This window comes from Ochotona princeps, chromosome 4, assembly GCF_030435755.1.
Source record: "Ochotona princeps isolate mOchPri1 chromosome 4, mOchPri1.hap1, whole genome shotgun sequence".
Lineage (NCBI taxonomy): Eukaryota > Metazoa > Chordata > Mammalia > Lagomorpha > Ochotonidae > Ochotona > Ochotona princeps.
Genome location: NC_080835.1, coordinates 72223051 through 72242527, shown reverse-complemented (window position 1 = coordinate 72242527; position 19477 = coordinate 72223051). Strand labels below are relative to the sequence as shown.

The 19477-nt window shown below is 48.9% G+C and overlaps 1 protein-coding gene across 8 annotated transcripts in view; it reads left to right on the top strand.

Annotated features, from left to right (window-relative positions):
* The window catches only part of CEP164 (centrosomal protein 164), a 71766-nt gene that overhangs the window by 3543 nt on the left and 48746 nt on the right, over positions 1-19477 (top strand). For all 8 annotated transcript variants that reach the window (XM_058663858.1, XM_058663856.1, XM_058663855.1 and 5 more), the window contains exons 2-3: positions 13456-13558; positions 15957-16068. In XM_058663858.1, coding sequence (XP_058519841.1) covers positions 13477-13558; positions 15957-16068 — 194 coding nt within the window. In that variant the 5' untranslated portion in view covers positions 13456-13476. The remainder of the gene's footprint in view (positions 1-13455; positions 13559-15956; positions 16069-19477) is intronic.

Sequence of the window (19477 nt, the reverse complement as noted above, 5' to 3'; positions counted from 1 at the left end):
GGAGAAAGATGTTTCATTATCTGGTTCACTCCCCAAGTGGCTGCAATGGCTGGGTCTGAGCCAATGTGAAGTCACAAGATGGGAGCTGGATGGGAAGTTGAGCAGCCGGGACACAAACTGGCTAATGGGATCCCAGGGTGTGTAAAGTATGGATTTATCAATTGAGCCATAGTGCTGGGCCCAAGTTATTATTATTTTTTATTTTTTTTTAAAGATTTTTTTTATTATTATTGGAATGCCGGATATACAGAGAGGAGGAGAGACAGAGAGGAAGATCCTCCATCCGATGCTTCACTCCCCAAGTGAGCTGCAACGGGCCGGTGCGCGCCGATCCGATGCCAGGAACCAGGAACCTCTTCCGGGTCTCCCACGCGGGTGCAGGGTCCCAAAGCCTTGGGCCGTCCTCAACTGCTTTCCCAGGCCACAAGCAGGAGCTGGATGGGAAGTGGAGCTGCTGGGATTAGAACCAGTGCCCATACGGGATCCCGGGGCGTTCAAGGCGAGGACTTTAGCCGCTAGGCCACGCCGCCGGGCCCATTATTATTTTTTTTTTTAAGATGTATTTATAGACTTAGAAGAGAGGCAGAAGGGTGGGGAAAGAGAGAGAAAGAAAGCTTCTGTATGCTGGTTTTTTGCCCAAACAACGACAGCAGCCAGGTCAGGCCAGGCCAATTCAGGAGCCAGGGAGTGGTCTGACCTGGATTCTCACACGGGTAGTAGGAGACTGAGCACTTAGGACATCCTCTGCTGCCTTGCCAGTGATGTTAGCAGGGAGTTGGATCAGAAGTAGAGTAGCTGAGAACTGGAACCTGCACTCTGGTAAGGAATGCTGGTGTCACAGACAATGGCTTAACCTACTGTGTCATAACATTGACCCCTAAAACATAGAAATTGAATGTTTGGATGGTCTTAACTTGTAGCTTCTGGAACTGTGTCTTGAGCACGTAGAACAAACCCTTTAAAGATATAGTATTGTAGTATCTAATACTTATCCAGACCTTACTATATATTTTAAAGATTATTTATTTGAAAGGCAGAGTTACAGAGGGAGGGGAAGTACAGAGAAGGAAATACATCTGTGGTTCACTCCACAAATGGCAGCATCAACAGGGAACTTCATTGGAACTGGAACAGTCAGGATTTGAACCGGCAACTCTGTGAGCTGTTTGTGTCTTAGGTGACAGCTTAACTTGCTATGCCTTGGGGGCAAGGATAGGGAGAGAGAAGCATTAATCATCCATTTGTCCATTCCCCAGATGGCTGTGATGCTAGGGCTGGACCAGGCTGAAGCCTGGAATCAAAAGTTACATCTGAGTCTCCCACATAGGTTGCTGGGGACCAAACATTTGGTGCAACCTCGCTGCTTTTCCCAAGCCAGTTTGCAAGGAGCTGCATTGGAAGTGATATAGTTGGTAAATGAACCTTTGTCCATATGGAATGCTGGCATCACAGCAGCTTTACTCACTACACTATATGTTTTTAGAGTTCATTTATGAGAAATTCATAATATGTTTTGAAAGAGTTTATTTAAGAGAAAGATCTTCCATCTACTGTTGTATTCCCCAAAGGTATGCAGTGACCAGGGTGAGGGTAGGCCTGAAACCAGGAGCTAAGAACCCATTTTGGGTCTCCCGGGTGGGGGTACATGAGCCATCACCTGCTTGGCCTCCCAGGGTGTGTGTTGGCAGGAAACTGAATCAGAAGCAGAGGAGGTGGGACTTGAACTAGCCACTCATCATGTGGAATATGGATGTCGTTATGTGACAACTTATTATGCCACATGCCTTCCCTGAGATCTTTCTGTACTTATTTTTGCATTTGGTATATATGCAATTATAGACACACATGTGTAATAATATAGGTATATACATAATGTATTTAATTTCAAAGGCATAGAGAAGAGAAGAAGAGAGAGAAAGAAACTTTGTATCTGCTGCTGGTCCACTCCATAAATGGCTACAACAGCCAGGGATAGGCTGGAACAGAGCCAGGAACCATGAACTCCAACCAGGTCTCCTGTGTGAAGATGAGAGGGACTCAGATGCTTGAGCCAACCTCTGCTGCCTCCCAGGTGGTTTAGCTTAGGGCTTCATTGGAAGCAGAGCAGCTGACACTTACATGGGATGTGAGCTTCTCCAGTAGTGGCTTCACCAGTTGTGCCACAACCCTGCTGTTTTGTACCGTATTTCAATCAGCATTACACAAGTATTTTTTTTTAAAAAAAAGATTTATTTTTATTAGAAAGATATACAGAGAGGAGGAGAGACAGGGAGGAAGAGCTACGCCGATCTGAGGCCAGGAACCCAGAGCTTCTTCCGGGTCTCCCGTGCAGGTGCAGGGTCCCCAAGGCTTTGGGCCGTCCTGAACTGCTGTCCCAGGCCACAAGAAGCTAGATGAGAAGCGGGGCTGTGGGATTAGAACCAGTGCCCATATGGGATCCTGGTGCATGCAAGGTGAGGGCTTTAGCTGCTAGGCTACCATTCCGGGCCCAGCATTGCACAAGTATTAACTCATAGAACACCTATGACACTTTCAGGTAGACATTTTAGAGACAGGAAATCTGAGTCAACTTGCCCAGCTTGAAAGGGATAACAGGGACTCAAAGCCGAGTACGTCCTAAAGCCTGGCTCATTACAGCTCTCCATATCTCTTGTGTCTCCCACCTTTTCTGTAATACCCTTTCTAGGAAGCATTTAAAAATATATATTTGAGGAATGTGGTGGTTCAAGAGACTAATCCTCTGTCTCTAAGCACCAGCATCCCAAATGGCTGCCAGTTCATGTCTCTGCTGTTCCACTTTCGGTCCAGCTTCCTGCTTATAGCCTGCAAAAGCAGTGGAGGATAGCTCAAGACACATGGGAGACCTGGAAGAAGCTTGTGGCTGCTGGCTTCAGATTTGGCTCAGCTCTGGCCATTGTGACCATTTGGGGAGTGAACCAGTGGATTGAAGATGTTCCTCTTTGTCTCTCCTCTCTGTACATTTGACTTTATTAAAAAAAATGATTTGGCAATAATTTCAGTAATGCCAGCTGAAGTTATTTGACATTTACTGTATACTAGGGACTGTGCTAGGCACTTATTTATTTTTTATAACAAAACCTTAATTTGTAGTGGTTATTACAGAGGTGAGGGGGTGGGGATTTCAGATCCATATGGGCCTCTGGTAGGAATGGAGGGGGTGACGGAGAGGAGGGGTGGGAGAGTTGTGTATGAGCATGTTGGGGTAGGGGCTGCTCCTTGTTCTCAGCTGACATCAGTACTGGGGATGGAAATGATCTATTGATGTCACCTCAGGGTCCTTGAAGTGAGGAGAGAATGACCTGGGTGTGCAGAGGGTATGGTGACGCAGTCCATCTGTCCTCACAGGGGCTCTTCCTCATTTTCTCTGTAGAAGTTCTGAGGCCTGTTGGTTGTCCATGTCTGCCTCAGAGTATCACCTGTCTAGGTGCTTTCTGTGGAACTTGGCCTGACGTGTTCTGCTACTTGCTTTTCTTTGGAGAGTTACTTGAGGTCTTCTGTTGGATCAGAGGATCTGGTCATCTTGTCTTTCATGTGCATCTGGGTATGTTCTTGCTTTCTGTGGAGTCAGCCGTGGGGGTGGCTCAGTCCCATAACGAGTTCTCCGAGGTTGCACCACATGCCCGTGGGATGTTTCCTGAGAGTTAGGAATCCTGTCAGTCTTATTCAGGATGACCACTCATGACCAGATCACCCTACCCATCTTGGCCCTAGCTTTGGTTCTTGTGCTCCCTAACGGGTGCTGCGGCCTGGTCTGGACTGCTCTTTGCACTATCTCCTGTATTTACCTGTGGGTGTGTTGTCCTATTTGGGGGGTGGGGGCCCACCAGAATCCCTAGCATGACAGCCCCCAACCCCAATTTCTGTGAGTGCTGGTGGGTGCAGAAGTCTGATTTGGCCCATTCCAGCCCTGGGTCTCATGTGAACTGGCAGGTACAGTAGCCTAGTCAGAGTGATCCCTTTAACCCCTACTATGCTGTTCCGCAGGTCAGACTGTCTTGTGTACCAGAAGGTGCAATGGCCCAATCTGACCTGACTCTCACCCACTGGTGGGTGTCCTGGCCTGATTGAGCCCCTAACAGGCTGACCTCCAGACCTGGCTGTGGCACACAGATGGGTGCTGCAGCCTGGTCTGATTTGGCCCACCCCTAGACCTGGCTCTTGCAGATATTGGTGGGTGCAGTGGCCCAGCCAGGGAGACGTCTTGCAGACCTGGCTTCTGCACGCTCTGGCAGGTGCTGTGACCTAGCCCAGTCTGTCCTCAGTCCTTGTTCTTGTGTGCACTAGCGGGTACTGTAGCCAGATCCTTTCCTAGCCCTGGCTCTTGCACATACTGACAAGTGTAGTTGCCTAGTCAGGTGTCCCAGTGTAGCTCTAGCAGGCTAGTTCCCAGACCTGGCTCTCACTTGTGGCAGCAATGGCTTGGTCCATCCCCCCTGTCCCCACCCCTGACTTTCACTTATACCAATGGGTGCAGCAGCCGGACCTCGTCTGCTCCCAGATTCAGCTCTTGTGTGCTCATCGACAGGTACCTTGGCCTGAAAGGATGGCCCTCAGAATTCCTACCAGGCTGTCCCCCTGACCAGCATTCTCGTGCACCAACAGGTGCTGCATCCTGGCCCAGCCTGACCCCATTCTTTGATGCCATGTGCACTGGCAGGTGTAATAGAGCATCTCTGGGAGATCCTCCAAGCACCCTTTTCTAACTTGTTCCTAGGCCTAGATACCCTGTGTGTGGACAAGTGTAGTGACCAGGTGCTGGGAGACACTCTGGGCTTCCCAGCTGCTCCATCACCTGTGCCCACTCTCTTGCTGACATGTGTGTTCAGTGACCTGTTTTGTGGATGTCCCTAGCAACTGTTTTGTACACCTCTAGTAGCTCCCAGTGACCTACCTCTGGCCTGTCCCTAGTTTGTTGCACAGCTGTAGCTGTGGGGATTGGGGGCTCTGTGACCCTGCTAGGCATTTTTTTGGAAACATTTATTGTTTATTGGGAAGTTAGATATACAGAGAGAAGGAGAGGCAGAGAGGAAGATTTTCCGTCCATTGATTCACTCCCCAAGCAGCTGCAATGGCAGAACTGAGCCGACCCGAAGCCAAGAGCCAGGAGCTTCTTCCATGTGTCCCATGCGGGTGCAGGGTCCCAAGGCTTTGGGCGGTTCTCACTGCTTTCCCAGGCTACAAGCAGGGTGCTGGATGGGAAGTGTGGCCCCTGGGATATGAACTGGTGCCCATATGGGATCCTGGTGCATGTGAGGTTTAACCTCTAGGCTACCATGACAGACCCTGCTAGGCACTTTTTAAGTGTTGCCTCATTTCAACCTCAAACAGCCTTTTGAAATACATTATTATAGGGTTTGGGTTATGCACATGAGGAGACTGAGGCTTTGAGAGGCCAGATACCTTGTCTAGGGCAATTTAGCTGATAAGTGAAGGAGCTGGAATTTGAGTCCACATTTGCTGTCCCCAAAGCCGGTGCTTTGGCCACTGTCCTGTCAAAGCATAGAGACAATGTCAAATCGAGTATGGGCAGGGCAGTGTAGCCCAAGCTACTGCAGGCTTCTGCAGCTCCTGCTGTCCCTTGGTCGTGTGTTAGTGAACTATAGTGGTGAGAGCCTGCTGCTTCCATAGGTTTGTTGTAGGCTTGGTTGGAAAATTCAAGAGGAGGAGGAGGAGGGATGGCTCTCAGAAGAATATAATTTAACTGGAGTGGTGGGAGAAACTTTGCTGTGGAAAGAGGTACTGTTGAAGGAAATGTGCCTGTGAGCATGTGGACATGGTGTCCACCATAGCAAGCTGGTTCTCGGTGGACAGGAAGGGGTGAAGTTAGCTGAGAAGGCTTGATCTTGGGATTGGTGGGAGATGAGTGTGCCTGCCGTTGGGTGACCCCTGTCCACAGTTCAAAGGCTCCAAGTAGGTCCCTGGCCAGGTAGCAAGTAGATCTCAGCAGATGTCATCTCATCTACTGGTCCCTGGGATGATGTGGAGGGTCCTGAGGCCATGTCTAGGGGGTCTTGGTGGACTAATGTTGTCTCTGGTGGTTGCAGGCCTGGGTCAGACAGCAGGGCTTGTGCTGCTTCCCATCACAGGGCTGCGTCCGGGGACTTCTCATCCTGTCAGTTGCACTGCCCTCTCTGGCCTGCCCTGCCATGGTTTTCTCCCTCATCTCCCTGCACCTGCTCTTATTTTTTTCTTCCTCGTCTGCCTGCCTTCTAGTCTGTATTTGCTCCCTCTCTGTCTGCTCCCTAGGATTGCCAGAGAGATGATGGCCAAATGTCCAGCTGGGAAAACCTCATGGCTGCTGGCCTCTGCAGGTAAAGACCAAGGCCTCAGGTGGACTGGCTCCCGCTGCCCTCTACCGCCTGCTCTCCACTTGTTCTCGCGTGGTGGTACTTCCTGCTGAAGGCCTGCAGCCATAGCACCCTGAGCGTGTCCGAGCTCATCTGATCTCGGATGTGTTTCCCTTCTCTCTTTGTCTACCGGACACCTGCTTGTCCTTCAGTGCTCAGCAAACGTGTCCTCTGGTCAGGCTTGTTGCCTTCAAAGGTCTTGCTTGGTTTTAATTATGCATTCATCTAGGATGGTTTGGCTGTTGAAGTCCTCACTAAAGTTCCAGAAAAGTGAAATAGGATCTGTGGTTTCTCCAGAGCCTAGAAATTACTCATCTTGATGCTGAGCAGGTATTTCTTCAGGGAGTCAATGATATCCAGCAGCCGTTAGGAACAATTTCCCTTTGCACTCGTTCTTTCCTGTAACTCCTCACTTTTGTCTCTTTCCTTGCCTGCATGGTTTTTTTTTTTTTTTTTTTTTTTTTGAAGCTGGGGAAGGCAAAGAAAGAAGGTGGAATTCAGCACATCTGTATGTTTTATTTGTTTATTTTTAAAGATTTATATTATTTATTTGAACGAGTCACTTAGAGGGCCTAGTGCAGTAGCCTAGTGACTAAACTCCTTGCCTTGCATGCACTGGGATCCCATATGGACACTGGTTTGTATCCTGACTGCTCTACTTCCCATCCAGCTCTCTGCTTGTAGCCTGGGAAAGCAGTTGAGGATGGCCCAAAGCCTTGGGACCCTACACTCACATGAGAGACCTGAAAGAGGCTCTTGGCTCCCGGCTTTGGATTGACTGAGCTCTGTTCGTTGTGGCCACGTGGGGAGTGAACCAGTGGGGATGGAAGATCTTTGTCTCTCCTTTTCTCTGTATATCTGCCTTTCCAATAAAATAATATGTATTTTTTAAAGAGTTACATAGAGAGGAAGGGAGGGAGGGAGGGACAAAGGTAGGGGAGAGAGATCTTGCATGTGCTGGTTTACTACTCAAAAGGCCACAATAGCTGGAGCTGGACTGGACTGAAGCTGGGAGGTGGGAGCTTCCTCCCAATCTCCTACATGGGTGCAGAGACCCAAGAACTTGGGCCATCTTCTGTTACTTTCCTACGTGCATTAACAGGAAGCTGAATCACTGAGACTTGAGTCAGTACCCATACGGGATGTTGGCACTACAGGCAGAGACTCAGCCTGTTATGCTGTGGCGCCAGCTCCCTGTTTTATTTTTTCCTGGTAGAATTCAGTCCACTTGTATGTTTTATTTATTTATTTCTTTTCTGGAAGATTTGTTTGAAATTTGGGTGATCAGTTAATTGAGATTTTCCTGATTCTTGCCGACCTTTTTAATAGTTAAGTGGAGATTGTTGTGTCTTTAGCTGATTGGATCTTTTGCCACAAGGACAGGGATTATATGTGTCTCCTGCTTGCTGGAGGGGAGCTCTGTGTGGGTGTGGTTAATGTTTCTCCCCAGCAGACTTTCTTGGATTCCCTGAAGTGGTTAATACAGCTCCTGGTGCAGTGTGGACGCTCACACTGGTGTTTGGGTTGCCACCGAGTCCTCTTCCCAGAGGCCCATTTCTTTTCTCTTTCCCTCTTCTCTCTAATTGAGAAGATGAAAACTTGAGGTGACTCCTTCCGTGAGCGGCACAGTGTGCCCCGTCTGTTGACCTGCCTTCCGGTTCTTTTCTGCTCAGCTCTTTAGCACTGGCAATGGCCGGACCTACGTGGACTTTGGCTGTGCGTGAAGGCTCCATCTGTGTGTCCTCAGGATGCTGCGATGCTTCGGATCAGCAGATTGCCACTTCAGTGTTTTGGACTGCACAATAAGTTCCTCCTCCTTGGTGGAGGTGGCCCAGAGGGGCATGAAAGAGGCAGAGTCGGATTATCTTCCAGTCTGGTAGACTGATGCAGGGAACAGTGTCTGTGAGTCCTCAGACAGCACACTACATTGTGCACCTCTCAGCTTTCATGATGCAGAGAGGGTTGTGGTAATGGTTCCCAGTGAATGGACTTGGTCACTTGGCCAAACCTGGCAGCCTGGAACTCCATTCAGGTCTCCCACGTGGGTAGCAGGGATCCAGGCACTTGAGCCATCTCCCACTGATTGCCCAGACACTGGCAGGGAGCTCGATCAGAAGCAGTACAGGTGGAACCCACCTGGCAGAAGCTTAAACCGCTGCACCAGGGAAATTGGAGGAAATTTAGAGTCCCCAGGTGTGATCATCCCCTGAACATTTAGTTCAGGCCAGATCCTGACTCCATGAAAAGTTTTTATTTATTTATTTTTTTTTGATGATGTTTAGATAGTTGATCAGGGTGGGAAGGGTCAAGGATCGGGGAAAGTGGGCAAAATCATTGTTCACAATTTTCTTTTTCTTCTTCCTGTATCTGGGGTAGAGGAGGATACAGTGGGAGAGACCATGCCTAACCTCCCCAGTACACGATATATCCCAGGGCCCCCATTATGGAGCATGTTCTAAGAGTTTTGCTCAAGTGTTTTCAATAGTTCGGAGATGGTGTTGATATCCAAGGATCAGGAAATCCTTCCAAGGTCTATTGGCTGACATTGTCCACCTCAGTCTCTACTTGCCCAGAAGTCGGCTGTCAAGTTTTACTGGTACAGTTGATCAATTTGTTCTGTCCTCTGCAAACCAATGGGTGCTGCGGCCCAGCTCACCCCTGCCCACCACACGCTCAGCTCTCACATACCAGGCGGAGCTGAAGCCCAGTCAGAGCAACCCCTCAAAACCTCCGCTGGACCAGCCCCCGACTCTGGTTCCTGTGCTTGCCAGCATGTGCAGTAGACTGATGCAGTCTGTCCTACATCCTGTTCAGCTCCAATACACGTCATTGGGCATTGAAACTTAACTCGACCCAACCAACTCCATCCTCTAGTCCACACTCGTGCTGGTGGTTGCTACTGCCTGACCAGCCAGGTCCACCCCCAGTTCTGGTTCTCATGCTCACCAGTGGGAGTTGCAGCCCATCAGAGTGGTGCCCACCGTCTCCCCAATGGACCTACTCCCTGCCCCGGGTCTTACACACTCCAGGTAGTTTTGCAGTCTAGCTTGACAGTACTTGCTAGCTGATGCTGCGGCAAAGCCCAACAGGTCTGCCCTTACTCCGGCTCATGCTTGTGCCAGTGGATACAATCGGGTACCCCAGCCTGGCTTTCCTGCTAACCCAGTTCACATGTAGGCCAACAGGTGTTGTAGCCCTGCCCAGCCTTGTCCCCAGTCCCAGCTTTCATGCTGATTAGCAGGAGCAGTGGCCTAGTAGGAGAGTCCTCCCTACTCCCCTACCAGGCTTGCACATCCCCCACCCCCCATCTTGCATGTGCTGGGGTGTACTGTGGCCCAGTCTGGCCTGGCCTGTCTCACCTTGGCATTTGCCAGCAGGTGCTGTAGCCCAGTTCTACTAGTCTGCCCCCATTCCAGCTTGCACTAGCTGGCGGGTGTTGCTGTCAACCCAGCATAGCCTGACCCCATTTTGAAGCTGGGATCTTGTACTTGAACAGGGCCATTCATCGTCATTTCGGCAGGCTGACCGTTGACAGCATCTGAAGGAAGGAGTGGGAACAGGTGCAGTCAGGACCTGTTTCTGCTTGGGTTGGGGAGCTGTTTACAGCAGGGCTATCCTAGGAACTACCTCATGGGGCAGCCCAGCCTTGTGTCACCAGGCATGAGATTGGGGTGTGCTAAGGTGATGGTGGGACCAGGAGTGGGAAAAGCAGGCAGATCTGGGGCGGCTTGTCAGTTGCAGTGTTTGGTGCCACCCCATCCCTGTGGCTGGAAACCTTGCATTTGGCCCAAACTCCTGCTGTCTTAGGCACTTGGGCTTCCCTAACAAAATGCCATGAATCCCAGGATCTGAACTTGAAAATATGTTTTCTTTGTAGTTTTGGAGGCCAGAAGTACTGGCCAAGGCCTCTTTCTGGTTCCTGTCTTGCAGATAAACATCTTCTTGTAGTGATCTTAGTTCGAAGAAAAAGAGAGTTCTGATCTTTTTCTTTAGTACTTATTTATTTATTGGATATTTTTTTTTTTTTTTGGAAAGGCAAGGTTACAGAGAGAATGAGAGACAGAGAGATGACCCAAACTTGTGCTTTCTCAGGTACATTAGCAGGGAGCTGGGTGGCAAGTGCACAGGCAGGACTGCAAATGGCGCCTATAAGGAGTTGATTGTTGGACCAGTTACACCACACTGTTAGCCCCTATTTATTTATTTGGAAGGCAGATTTAGAGAGAGAGAGAGATCTTCCACTCACTGGTTCACTTTTTAAAAAAAAAAAAAAAAAAAAAGTAACTCTTGGGCCCGGCAGTGTGGCCTAGCAGCTAAATCCTTACCTTGAGTGCATCGGGATCCCATATGGGCACCGGTTCTAATAGTGGCAGCTCCACTTCCCATCCAGCTCCCTGCTTGTGGCCTGGGAAAGCAGTCGAGGACGGCCCAATGCATTGGGACCCTGCACCCGCGTGGGAGACCTGGAAGAGGTTCCTGGTTCCTAGCATTGGATCGGCGCGCACTGGCCCGTTGCGGCTCACTTGGGGAGTGAAACATTGGACACAAGATCTTCCTCTCTGTCTCTCTTCCTCTCTGTATATCTGACTTTGTAATAAAAATAAAAAAAATCTTTAAAAAAAGATTAATTATTATTTTATTTTTAATTTTAGGTAATGTTAACGTATTTGATCAGAGTGGGATGGAACAAGAGTTAGGGAAAAGTAGGTGTGATGATTGTTTCCAAATTTTCTGTTTCTCCTCTTGTTTTGGGGGGTGGGAGAAGAGAGGGTTAAGGGAAGAAGCCATACCCAGCCTCCCAACCACTCCAGAACCCAGGAATGGAGAATGGCCACTCAATATTAAGCTAGCATTCCAATGTGGCGTGTACGCCAAGGTTCAGCCCAGGTGGTTTCAATAGTTGTGAAATGTTGCCGATCTCGCCAATCCAAGAATGAAGGAACCCTTTCACTGTCCATTGGCTGACAGTCGACCTCAGAGTCTCCATACTAAAATGACGAGGAATATTCTTGGAGGTTCGGTAAAAACTGGCAAAAGCGGCTGCGTTTTAAAACCTTTTCTCCGCTGCTGCTGTCCCCGTCTGTCTAAGCTTTCCTACCCGCTTCTTCGCCACCCTTCCTCCCGTTTTCCACCATCCTTCTTCCCAATTCTTCCCGTTTCTGTATTCCCCCCATTCCCCACGTAAGAGCCACCAGAATGTCACGAACCAAAAGGACTTTGCCGAACCAAAAAGGTCTTTATTGCTGAAAACGAGCTGCTTAAATATAGTTCTTCCACCAATCACTTCTGCACATGGTCCACGGGGCGCTATCTGATAGGCCAGCAATAACAGCGAGGGAGAATTAGCCTATCCTTGTGACTTCCTGCCTGCCTCCTGGCACTTGGCCAGCCGCCATCTTGAAGCCCCTCATCCATGTGGGGTCGGCCGTTCCCCACACATTCTCCCAGATATTTGTGGTCATTGTTTGGCTGGGGTAGTTGTCCAATTTGTTCTGTCCTCCTTCCTCTGGGATATTTATTATTTTTATTAGAAAGTCAGATATACAGAGAGATGGAAATAAGAGAGAGAAAGATCTTCTATCTGCTGTTTCACTCCCCAAGCGGCCGCAACAGCCAGGACTGCTCTGATCCGAAGCCAGGAGCTTCCTCTGGGTCTCCTACATGGGTGCAGGGTTCCAAGGCTTTGGGCCGTCGTCAACTGCTTTCCCAGGCCACAAGCATGGAGCAGGGTGGGAAGTGGAATAGCTGGCGCCCATATGGGATCCTAGCACATGCAAAGCAAGGAGGTTAGCCACTAGGCTACTGTGCTGGGCCCTGGTTCACTTTTTAAATGGCTGCAATAGCCAAGGCTGGAGAGGCTGAAGCCAGGAGCCAGAAGCTTCTTCTGGATCGCCTACCTGAGTGGAAGGTACCAAGTATTTGGGCCGTCTTCTCCTGCTTTCCAAGGTATGTTAGCACAGAACTGGATAGGAAGTGGAGCAGCTGGGACTTGAACTGGCACTCATGTAGGGTGCTGGTGTTGCACGTGGTGATTTAATCTGCTAACCCACAGCACCAGCCTGTAGTCTCTTTTTCTTGCCATGTGGGCATCAATCCTGTTGACTAGGGGCTTCCCCTGCAATCTCATTTACCCTTCATGACCTCCTTGGTCACAATGCAGGTCAGGGCTTTACTGTGTGAATTTAGCAGGGCCCCAGCTTGCTTTCTCCTCCTTGTTCTTGTCCTGTTAAGCCTTGCTAATGCTCTGTCCTTCGCTGCCGGTTCCCATTGCTGCCTTTCTAGGTGATCCCTCATCATCTTTCCCTTGAATGGCACCCACCAGAAGTGGTTTTCTTTACAGCAGTTTTTTATTTTTCCAGCACTGCCATGCTAGTCCTACTAGAGTTCTTGTCCTGTCAAAAGCCTGCCCCCCCCCCGCCCCCCTCCCGCCTCCCCCCCATCCCCCATGCCTTTTTCACTGTGATTCCTCTGGGACTACCGTTTGCTCCAGGGCAGACGTGAGGTTCTTCAGCGCATCCCCAGAGGCCTTTCTCCACCTTCAGAGTTATTGTCCATTTCTCCGCACCTGCACCAGGCCTTTGCTGCTCTGCCTCAGTGTGCTGGTAGCAAAAGGGTTTTCCCTGGTCCCACCCTCTGTGCTTGGACTTGGGAATGCAGGCTTTAGGAGGGAGATGTACTGAGAGAGTGTGACTAGGCCACGGGGAGTGCTGCTGGATTATTGGGTGTCCCTAAGGTGTTCTAGTTAGGGGTCACGTGCTCTAACTCTTTTTCTCCTGTTGTGTGGGGAGACACGGAAGTCACACTCTTATGAGAGCAAGGCCCTGCAGTGTTTGGTAGCTCACTGAGTGTGTGGCACACTTTTGAGTCTTGCGAGCCCTCCAGGTGCAGAGCCCACCAGACCCGAGTTCTGAACTGCTGATTGTATCCTTCACCCAGATTACCCCTTCCATCCCCACCTTCCTTCCCCAGCCAGGCTGGTTTGCAAGGTTTGGTCTGCCCAGGTGCTCCATGACCCAGCTCGAGTTTTAACCCTTCCAAGCTGGATCACTAATTTTCTTTTTGGGTGGGGGGGGTCTCTGGGGTCCAGGTGTTCGAGCCCAGGCCAATAATGGCTGGCCCACCCATCCGCATAGGGGACCAACTGATTCTGGAGGAAGACTACGATGAGACCTATATCCCCAGCGAACAAGGTAAGAGGCCTGAGATATTTTGTCCTGGCTCTTTGAGGGCAGAAATTGTGCCTGATTGAGTTTTTTTTTTTTTTTTTTTTTTGATTTATTTTATTTTCATTACAAAGTCAGATATACTGAGAGGAGGAGAGATAGAGAGGAAGTGGAGCTGCCAGGATTAGAACCAGCGGCCATATGGGATCAAGGCGAGGACCTTAGCCACTAGGCCACGCTGCCGAGCCCCTGATTGAGTTTTGTTCTTGCAATGCAAGACATGGTACAAGCACCAAACTGCTTAATATATTTGAGTTGGATCAGGGATTAGCAAACTATAGCACATGGGCCTACTGTGGCCTGTTACCTCTTTTTGTAATCTGTTTTTCTGGAAAGCAGCAACCTCCATTTACTTATGAGTCTTTACCTTTCATGCTATGGCAGCAGAGGTAAGTAATTATGACAGATATCCTATGACCCTGTTTTGTAGAAAAACAGTGCTAACCCTGAGTTAGAGCGATGATGAGCTATAAGTGAAGATGTAGTGTAGAATATTGAAGTTCACCATGAGTCCTGGGGCAGGGCAGACCCAGTTTCTTAGGAACAAACTAAAGCAGTATTGGTTGATTTTTAAAAAGAACAACATTAAGAATAATAATGTAATTTATTGATTGCGTTTCTGCTTAAGAACTGTAGGCATGTTTCTTTTGTAAAAGATTTACTTACTTTTATTGGAGAAGGTGGATCAGATTTATGGAGAGGAGAGACAGAGAAAAAATCTTCTATCTATTGGTTCACTTCCCAAGTGACTGCAATGGCTAGAGCTGAGCTTTATCTGAATGAAGCCATGAGCCAGGAGATTCTTCTGTGTCTTCCACTTGGGTGCAGGATCTCACGGCTTTGGGTCATCCTCTACTGCTTTCCCAGGCCTTAAACAGGGTGTTGGATGAGAACTGGCAAGTTCATGTGCTGGGACATGAACAGGTGTCCATATGCGACTCCAGTGCTTGCAGTGCGAGGATTTAGCCATTAAGCCCCATCATGCCAGGCCCAGATACTAGCAGCAATGGTTTGACTGAGACTTGAACCCAGGTGAACCCAGGACCTTTTGCATGTAAAACAGATGTGATAACCGCTACACTATGGAACCATATGGAACCATGTTTCTTTTCTTTCTTTCTTTGTTTTTTCTTTTTTTTTTTTTAAGATTTATCTGTTTGAAAGAGTGTCAAAAAGGGAAGGAGAAAGAGATCTTTGATTCACTGGTTTGCTTCTCACAAAGTTGTAATGGCTGAGCTGGCCCAAGCTGAAGCCGGGAGCCTAGAACCTGATGTAGTTAGCAGGGTCCTAAGCACTTGGATCATCTTTTGCTGCCTCCCAGGTACATTAGCAGGGAGCTGGAAAGCAAGTGGAGCATCTGGGACCTGCACCAGCACGATTATGGAGTGTTGATGTCACAGACGGCCGCTTTAAGTACTGTACCACAGTGCTGGCCCTGGTGAGACGGTTCTTAACTCAGCACTGCTTCCCTCTGCTCTCCTGGACATCCTTCATGTCTCCACCCACTGCAGCATGTATCCTACATACACCTGCTTCCTGTGGTACCTGTATGTCTGTGGGGCACCCAGCAGGCTCAGCTGCAGTTGCTCAGGCTGTGCTTGTTGATTAAGCCACAAATGCTTTTGGAAATCGTGGGAGTGCTTGTCTCCTCCTGGTTAGGCTGCCCTTTTCCCTGGGTGGTTCTGGTGGTTGTGGCTGTTGAGGCAACTGCCACAATGGAGTCTTGCCTTTTGTTTGTTTTTAACCTTTCTTTAGATTATACTGTTGGAGGGGGGAGGTAACAACATGCCAGGCTTCATGTATTTCGTAAATTGTGATGTCAGGAAACCATTTCATGCAGGGTACTTGTGGAAATGGAACTCAAAGATAAGTTTATTCTGGTGCAAAAAAAAAAAATGCTAAATGCTGGGGCTGGTGTTTAAGCTAACACCTGTTTGAGTCCCTGCTGCTCCACTTCTAGCTAATGTTCCTTGGACTAATGTCCCAAGACTTGGATCCCTGCCACTTATGTAAGATCTGACTGGGGTTCTCGGTTCCTGATCTTGTCTTGCACCAGCCTGGGGTCATTTGTGGAGTGAAACTTCAGATGGAAGATTTCTCTTGCTGTCTCTCTCTGCCTTTCAAATAAATAAATAAATAAATCTTAAAAGGAATTGAAATCCTTGCATAATTTTTATAATATACATTTTATATGAACTTTATGAAGATCTCTATATGTATTTCTTATATTTAGAGAAATAATATTTTCTCATCAAAGGAAATTTAGAAAATGATGGCAAAGTAAAAATTAAAAAAAAACTTTTTCTTTTTTCTGTGTTACATCCCCATTCCTCTTTCTTTCCTACCCTCCTGACTGACGTTGCAGAAATTCTTGAATTTGCCAGAGAGATTGGTATTGATCCCACCAAGGAACCAGAACTGATGTGGCTGGCACGGGAGGGCATCGTGGCTCCACTGCCTATGGAGTGGAAACCATGGTAAGCCAACAAGGAGGTAGGAGGCAGAGGTAACCTGATGTTAGAGCCCAATGTTAACCAGCCACTTTTCTCAAGCCCGTACTGCCCTTGGGGACAGCCCCGTGTTGTGTCTGTGCTAGCTTGCCTGCTGTTCTGGGTCTTGAGTGGTCTGTCTTGCTGGTCCCTGTGATGTATACAGCACTCCTGTCTGGGGATGCGGGAGCTGCTACTCTGTGTCCTTTAGCATCAGCATCTCTTCCTGTGAAGTAAGGAAGTGTCATTGTCATGCGTTGCAGACTGGTGTGAAAGGTGCCAACTGTACCTCTTGTGTGTCCAAACTGGATGCTGTCCCTCACAGGGGTCTGTAGTTGAGGCTACACAGGCAAAATGTTCCTGTCTCCTTTGGCATCCTGTTCAGGAACTTGCAATAGGTTCAGGAACTTGCAATAGGTTCAGGAACTTGCAATAGGTTCAGGAACTTGCAATAGGTTGAACTTGAAATAGGTTTGTATTAGTGGGTTGGTGTGTATTTTTACTTTCAGTTGGAGTTCATCACATTATGGAAGAGCACTAACTCACTAGGATTTTGTCAGGGAAGCAAGTGGGAAGGCTTGGAGGAGCTGGAGTAACTGCTGTGAGCCTCTGACCCTGCGGACCACATCATCTCCCACCTGCTTGGACCCTGGCCTGCTGTGGGTCTTAATACTTGCTTTTGCTCATCACATGCGTACAGCTCTGTCCCGGTGGTTTCCCTAAAATGAGTGTCATAAGCATCTCCGTTACAGTGAGATTTCCATATGAGTGTCCCAGACTTGGCCCCAGACATTTTGGTTGGGAGGTCTCCTCTTGGGCAAGCATTTTGCAGTTTTGTGGATATAGTATGTGCTCAGCCTGTTCTTGCCCAGACTGTAGTGTGTTGGCCTTACTTCAGAGTGACTGCAGTGGCCCTGGCCTTACTTTTGTCAGCTGAAGAATTGGAATGCCTTTAGCTTTTCCTTACATGGCAGTCTCCTTGTTCTCTTGGTCTTTTAGCTGCTTTTCCTTGGGTCATCTCCAGTTTCATGACATCTTCCTTATAAATCTGCCTGCACTTTTTACAGCAGGCTTTGCACTGAGGACCCCTGGTTGTGCTTGAAGGATAAGTTTATATGATAATGATTTCTGTTCTGTTTCCAGTGTCTACCTTGGTGGAGGGTAAGAAATTACCATTGGTTATGGGCCATGAGTGTGCTGGGCTTTGTGCCTGATGCCTTCTTGGGCCTGCCAATGGTGGCAAACACTCCCTTGTCTCATAGGGAGAGGGAAACTATTTTTCACAGAGGTCAGATCTTGGGATCCAAGATGGCCAAACAGAGAAGCCCAGCATTTGCCTCCTCCTCTTCCACTGAGATGACTCAGAGCTCCTGGGTCTCAAAGTGAGTGCGTGAGGACGAACATCCATACACAGTTAAGGTGGGGGCATCTTGGGATAGTGAGACTGTCCTTAGCAGCCTAGAGAGAAGAACAAAGCCGGCCATGGCCAGAAGGAGTCCCTGTGGCAGGGGCAGGGTGAGTCAGAGCCTCAGCTGAGATTCTCTGCAGCAATGGACACCATACGTGGCCAATCTTGGCCAGACAGGAAATGGTCACCATAGCTCAGCAAGGATTGCTCCCTGGACAACTCAGCACTGCTTTGCTTTGGAGAAGAAACTCACATTGTCCCCTGCGTCACTGCTCAGGGCCAGGGCTGTGGCAGAGTAGCAGCATCTCAGCAGGGGAATCGCTGTTGGAGGTTATATTAAACCTGGAGACAGAAACTGGTTCATGTGTCCTTCCCAGGGACTGCAGGGGCATTCTGTCGTCTAGCAAACAATCCTGTGCCTCCCACTGATCCAGCTGGACCCAGCAGTAGTGGCAGCCCTAACTCCCTAAGCCATACAGCACTCTCCTTTATTTATTTATTTATTTATATTGGAAAGGTGGGTCACATTTATGGAGAGAAGGAGAGACAGGAAAAGATCTTTCACCTGCTGGTTTAGTCTCCAAATGGCTACAACAGCCAGAGATGAGCCGATCCAAAGTCAGGAGCCAGGAGCCTCCTCCAGGACTCCCATGTGGATACAGGGTCCCAAGGGCTTGGACCATCCTCCACTGCTTTCCCAGGACATAATCAGGGAGCTGGATGGGGAGTAAAGCAGCCAGGACATGAACCAGTGCCCATATGGGATCCTGGCACATGCAAGGTGAAAATTTAGCTACTGAGCCATTGTGCCGGGCACCACAGCCCTTTGCATCTCAGGGGACAGGAGTAAATGGAGTAGACAGGTGCCAGCCTCCCCCAGGCTGGGGAATTGTCCTCCTCCCAACCACCTCCCCATCTCCTGACCACTTGAAACATGGCTGGTTGCTGCTAGAATTGGCACATCAGGACTCGGGGTTCCCATGGTGGTGCCTGCCCTGCCTTGCAAGGCTCAGGGCTCCCTGTGCACTGAGGACAGGCCTCATGGTAAAGTCTGAGCATGCGACAAAGAGTGTGCCCACATTGTGGACAGCTTGCGCGTCTGGGAAATGAACATACCTGCTACAACTGAGCGTGCTCTTGAAATGGGGACTCGGCCAACTCTCCCACTGAGAAGGGCTTGTAGATGAAGCTCTGTACCGCTCGGCTCTAGCCAGGGACTTGAAGACATACTCATCTTGGGTTTCATTCTGGACTGTTGGCTTTCCCATGACCAGCTGCCTGGGCTTTCTGGCTGTTTCCATTGTGCTCACTGGGGCTTTGGCCTGAGTTTTCCGTGCCTAATGCAGCATGGAATACATCAGTTCGGGGCTTCTTTTTTAAGATTTATTTATTTTGATTGGAAGGGCAGGTCAGATTTTCAGGAAGAAGAGAGAAGGAGAGAAAAATTCTCCATCCACTGGCTTACTCCCAAAATGCCCACAATTGCCAGGGCTAGGCCAGTTCGAAGCCAGGAAGAAGGAGCTTCCTCCAGGTCTCCCATGTGCGTGTAGGGTCCCAAGGCCCTGGGCCATCCTCGACTGCTTTCCCAGGCCACAGGCAGGGAGCTGGAAGGGGAGTGGAGCTGCCGGGATTAGAACCGGTGCCCATATGGGATCCCGGTGCATTCAAGGCGAGGACTTTAGCTGTTAGGTTTCCATGCCGGGTCCCTAACACAAAGTCTTTGTGAACTGTTTCAAACAGCTGAAAGCTCCAAACAGCTCCAAAGTCACTCTGAGTTTAGCATTGTCTTAGTTTCGAAAATGACAGACTAACAATAAAGTGAGAAAATCAGTATTTCTGGTGATCATAGATGCAAGAATCCTCAAGGAAATACTAACAAGTTGGATTCAACAAGACTTTAAAAAGATAATTTACCCTGGCCAACTGTTATTTATCCCTGAGAGACAGCAATGGATCTAAACACATCAGGAAATGTGATGCATCACATCA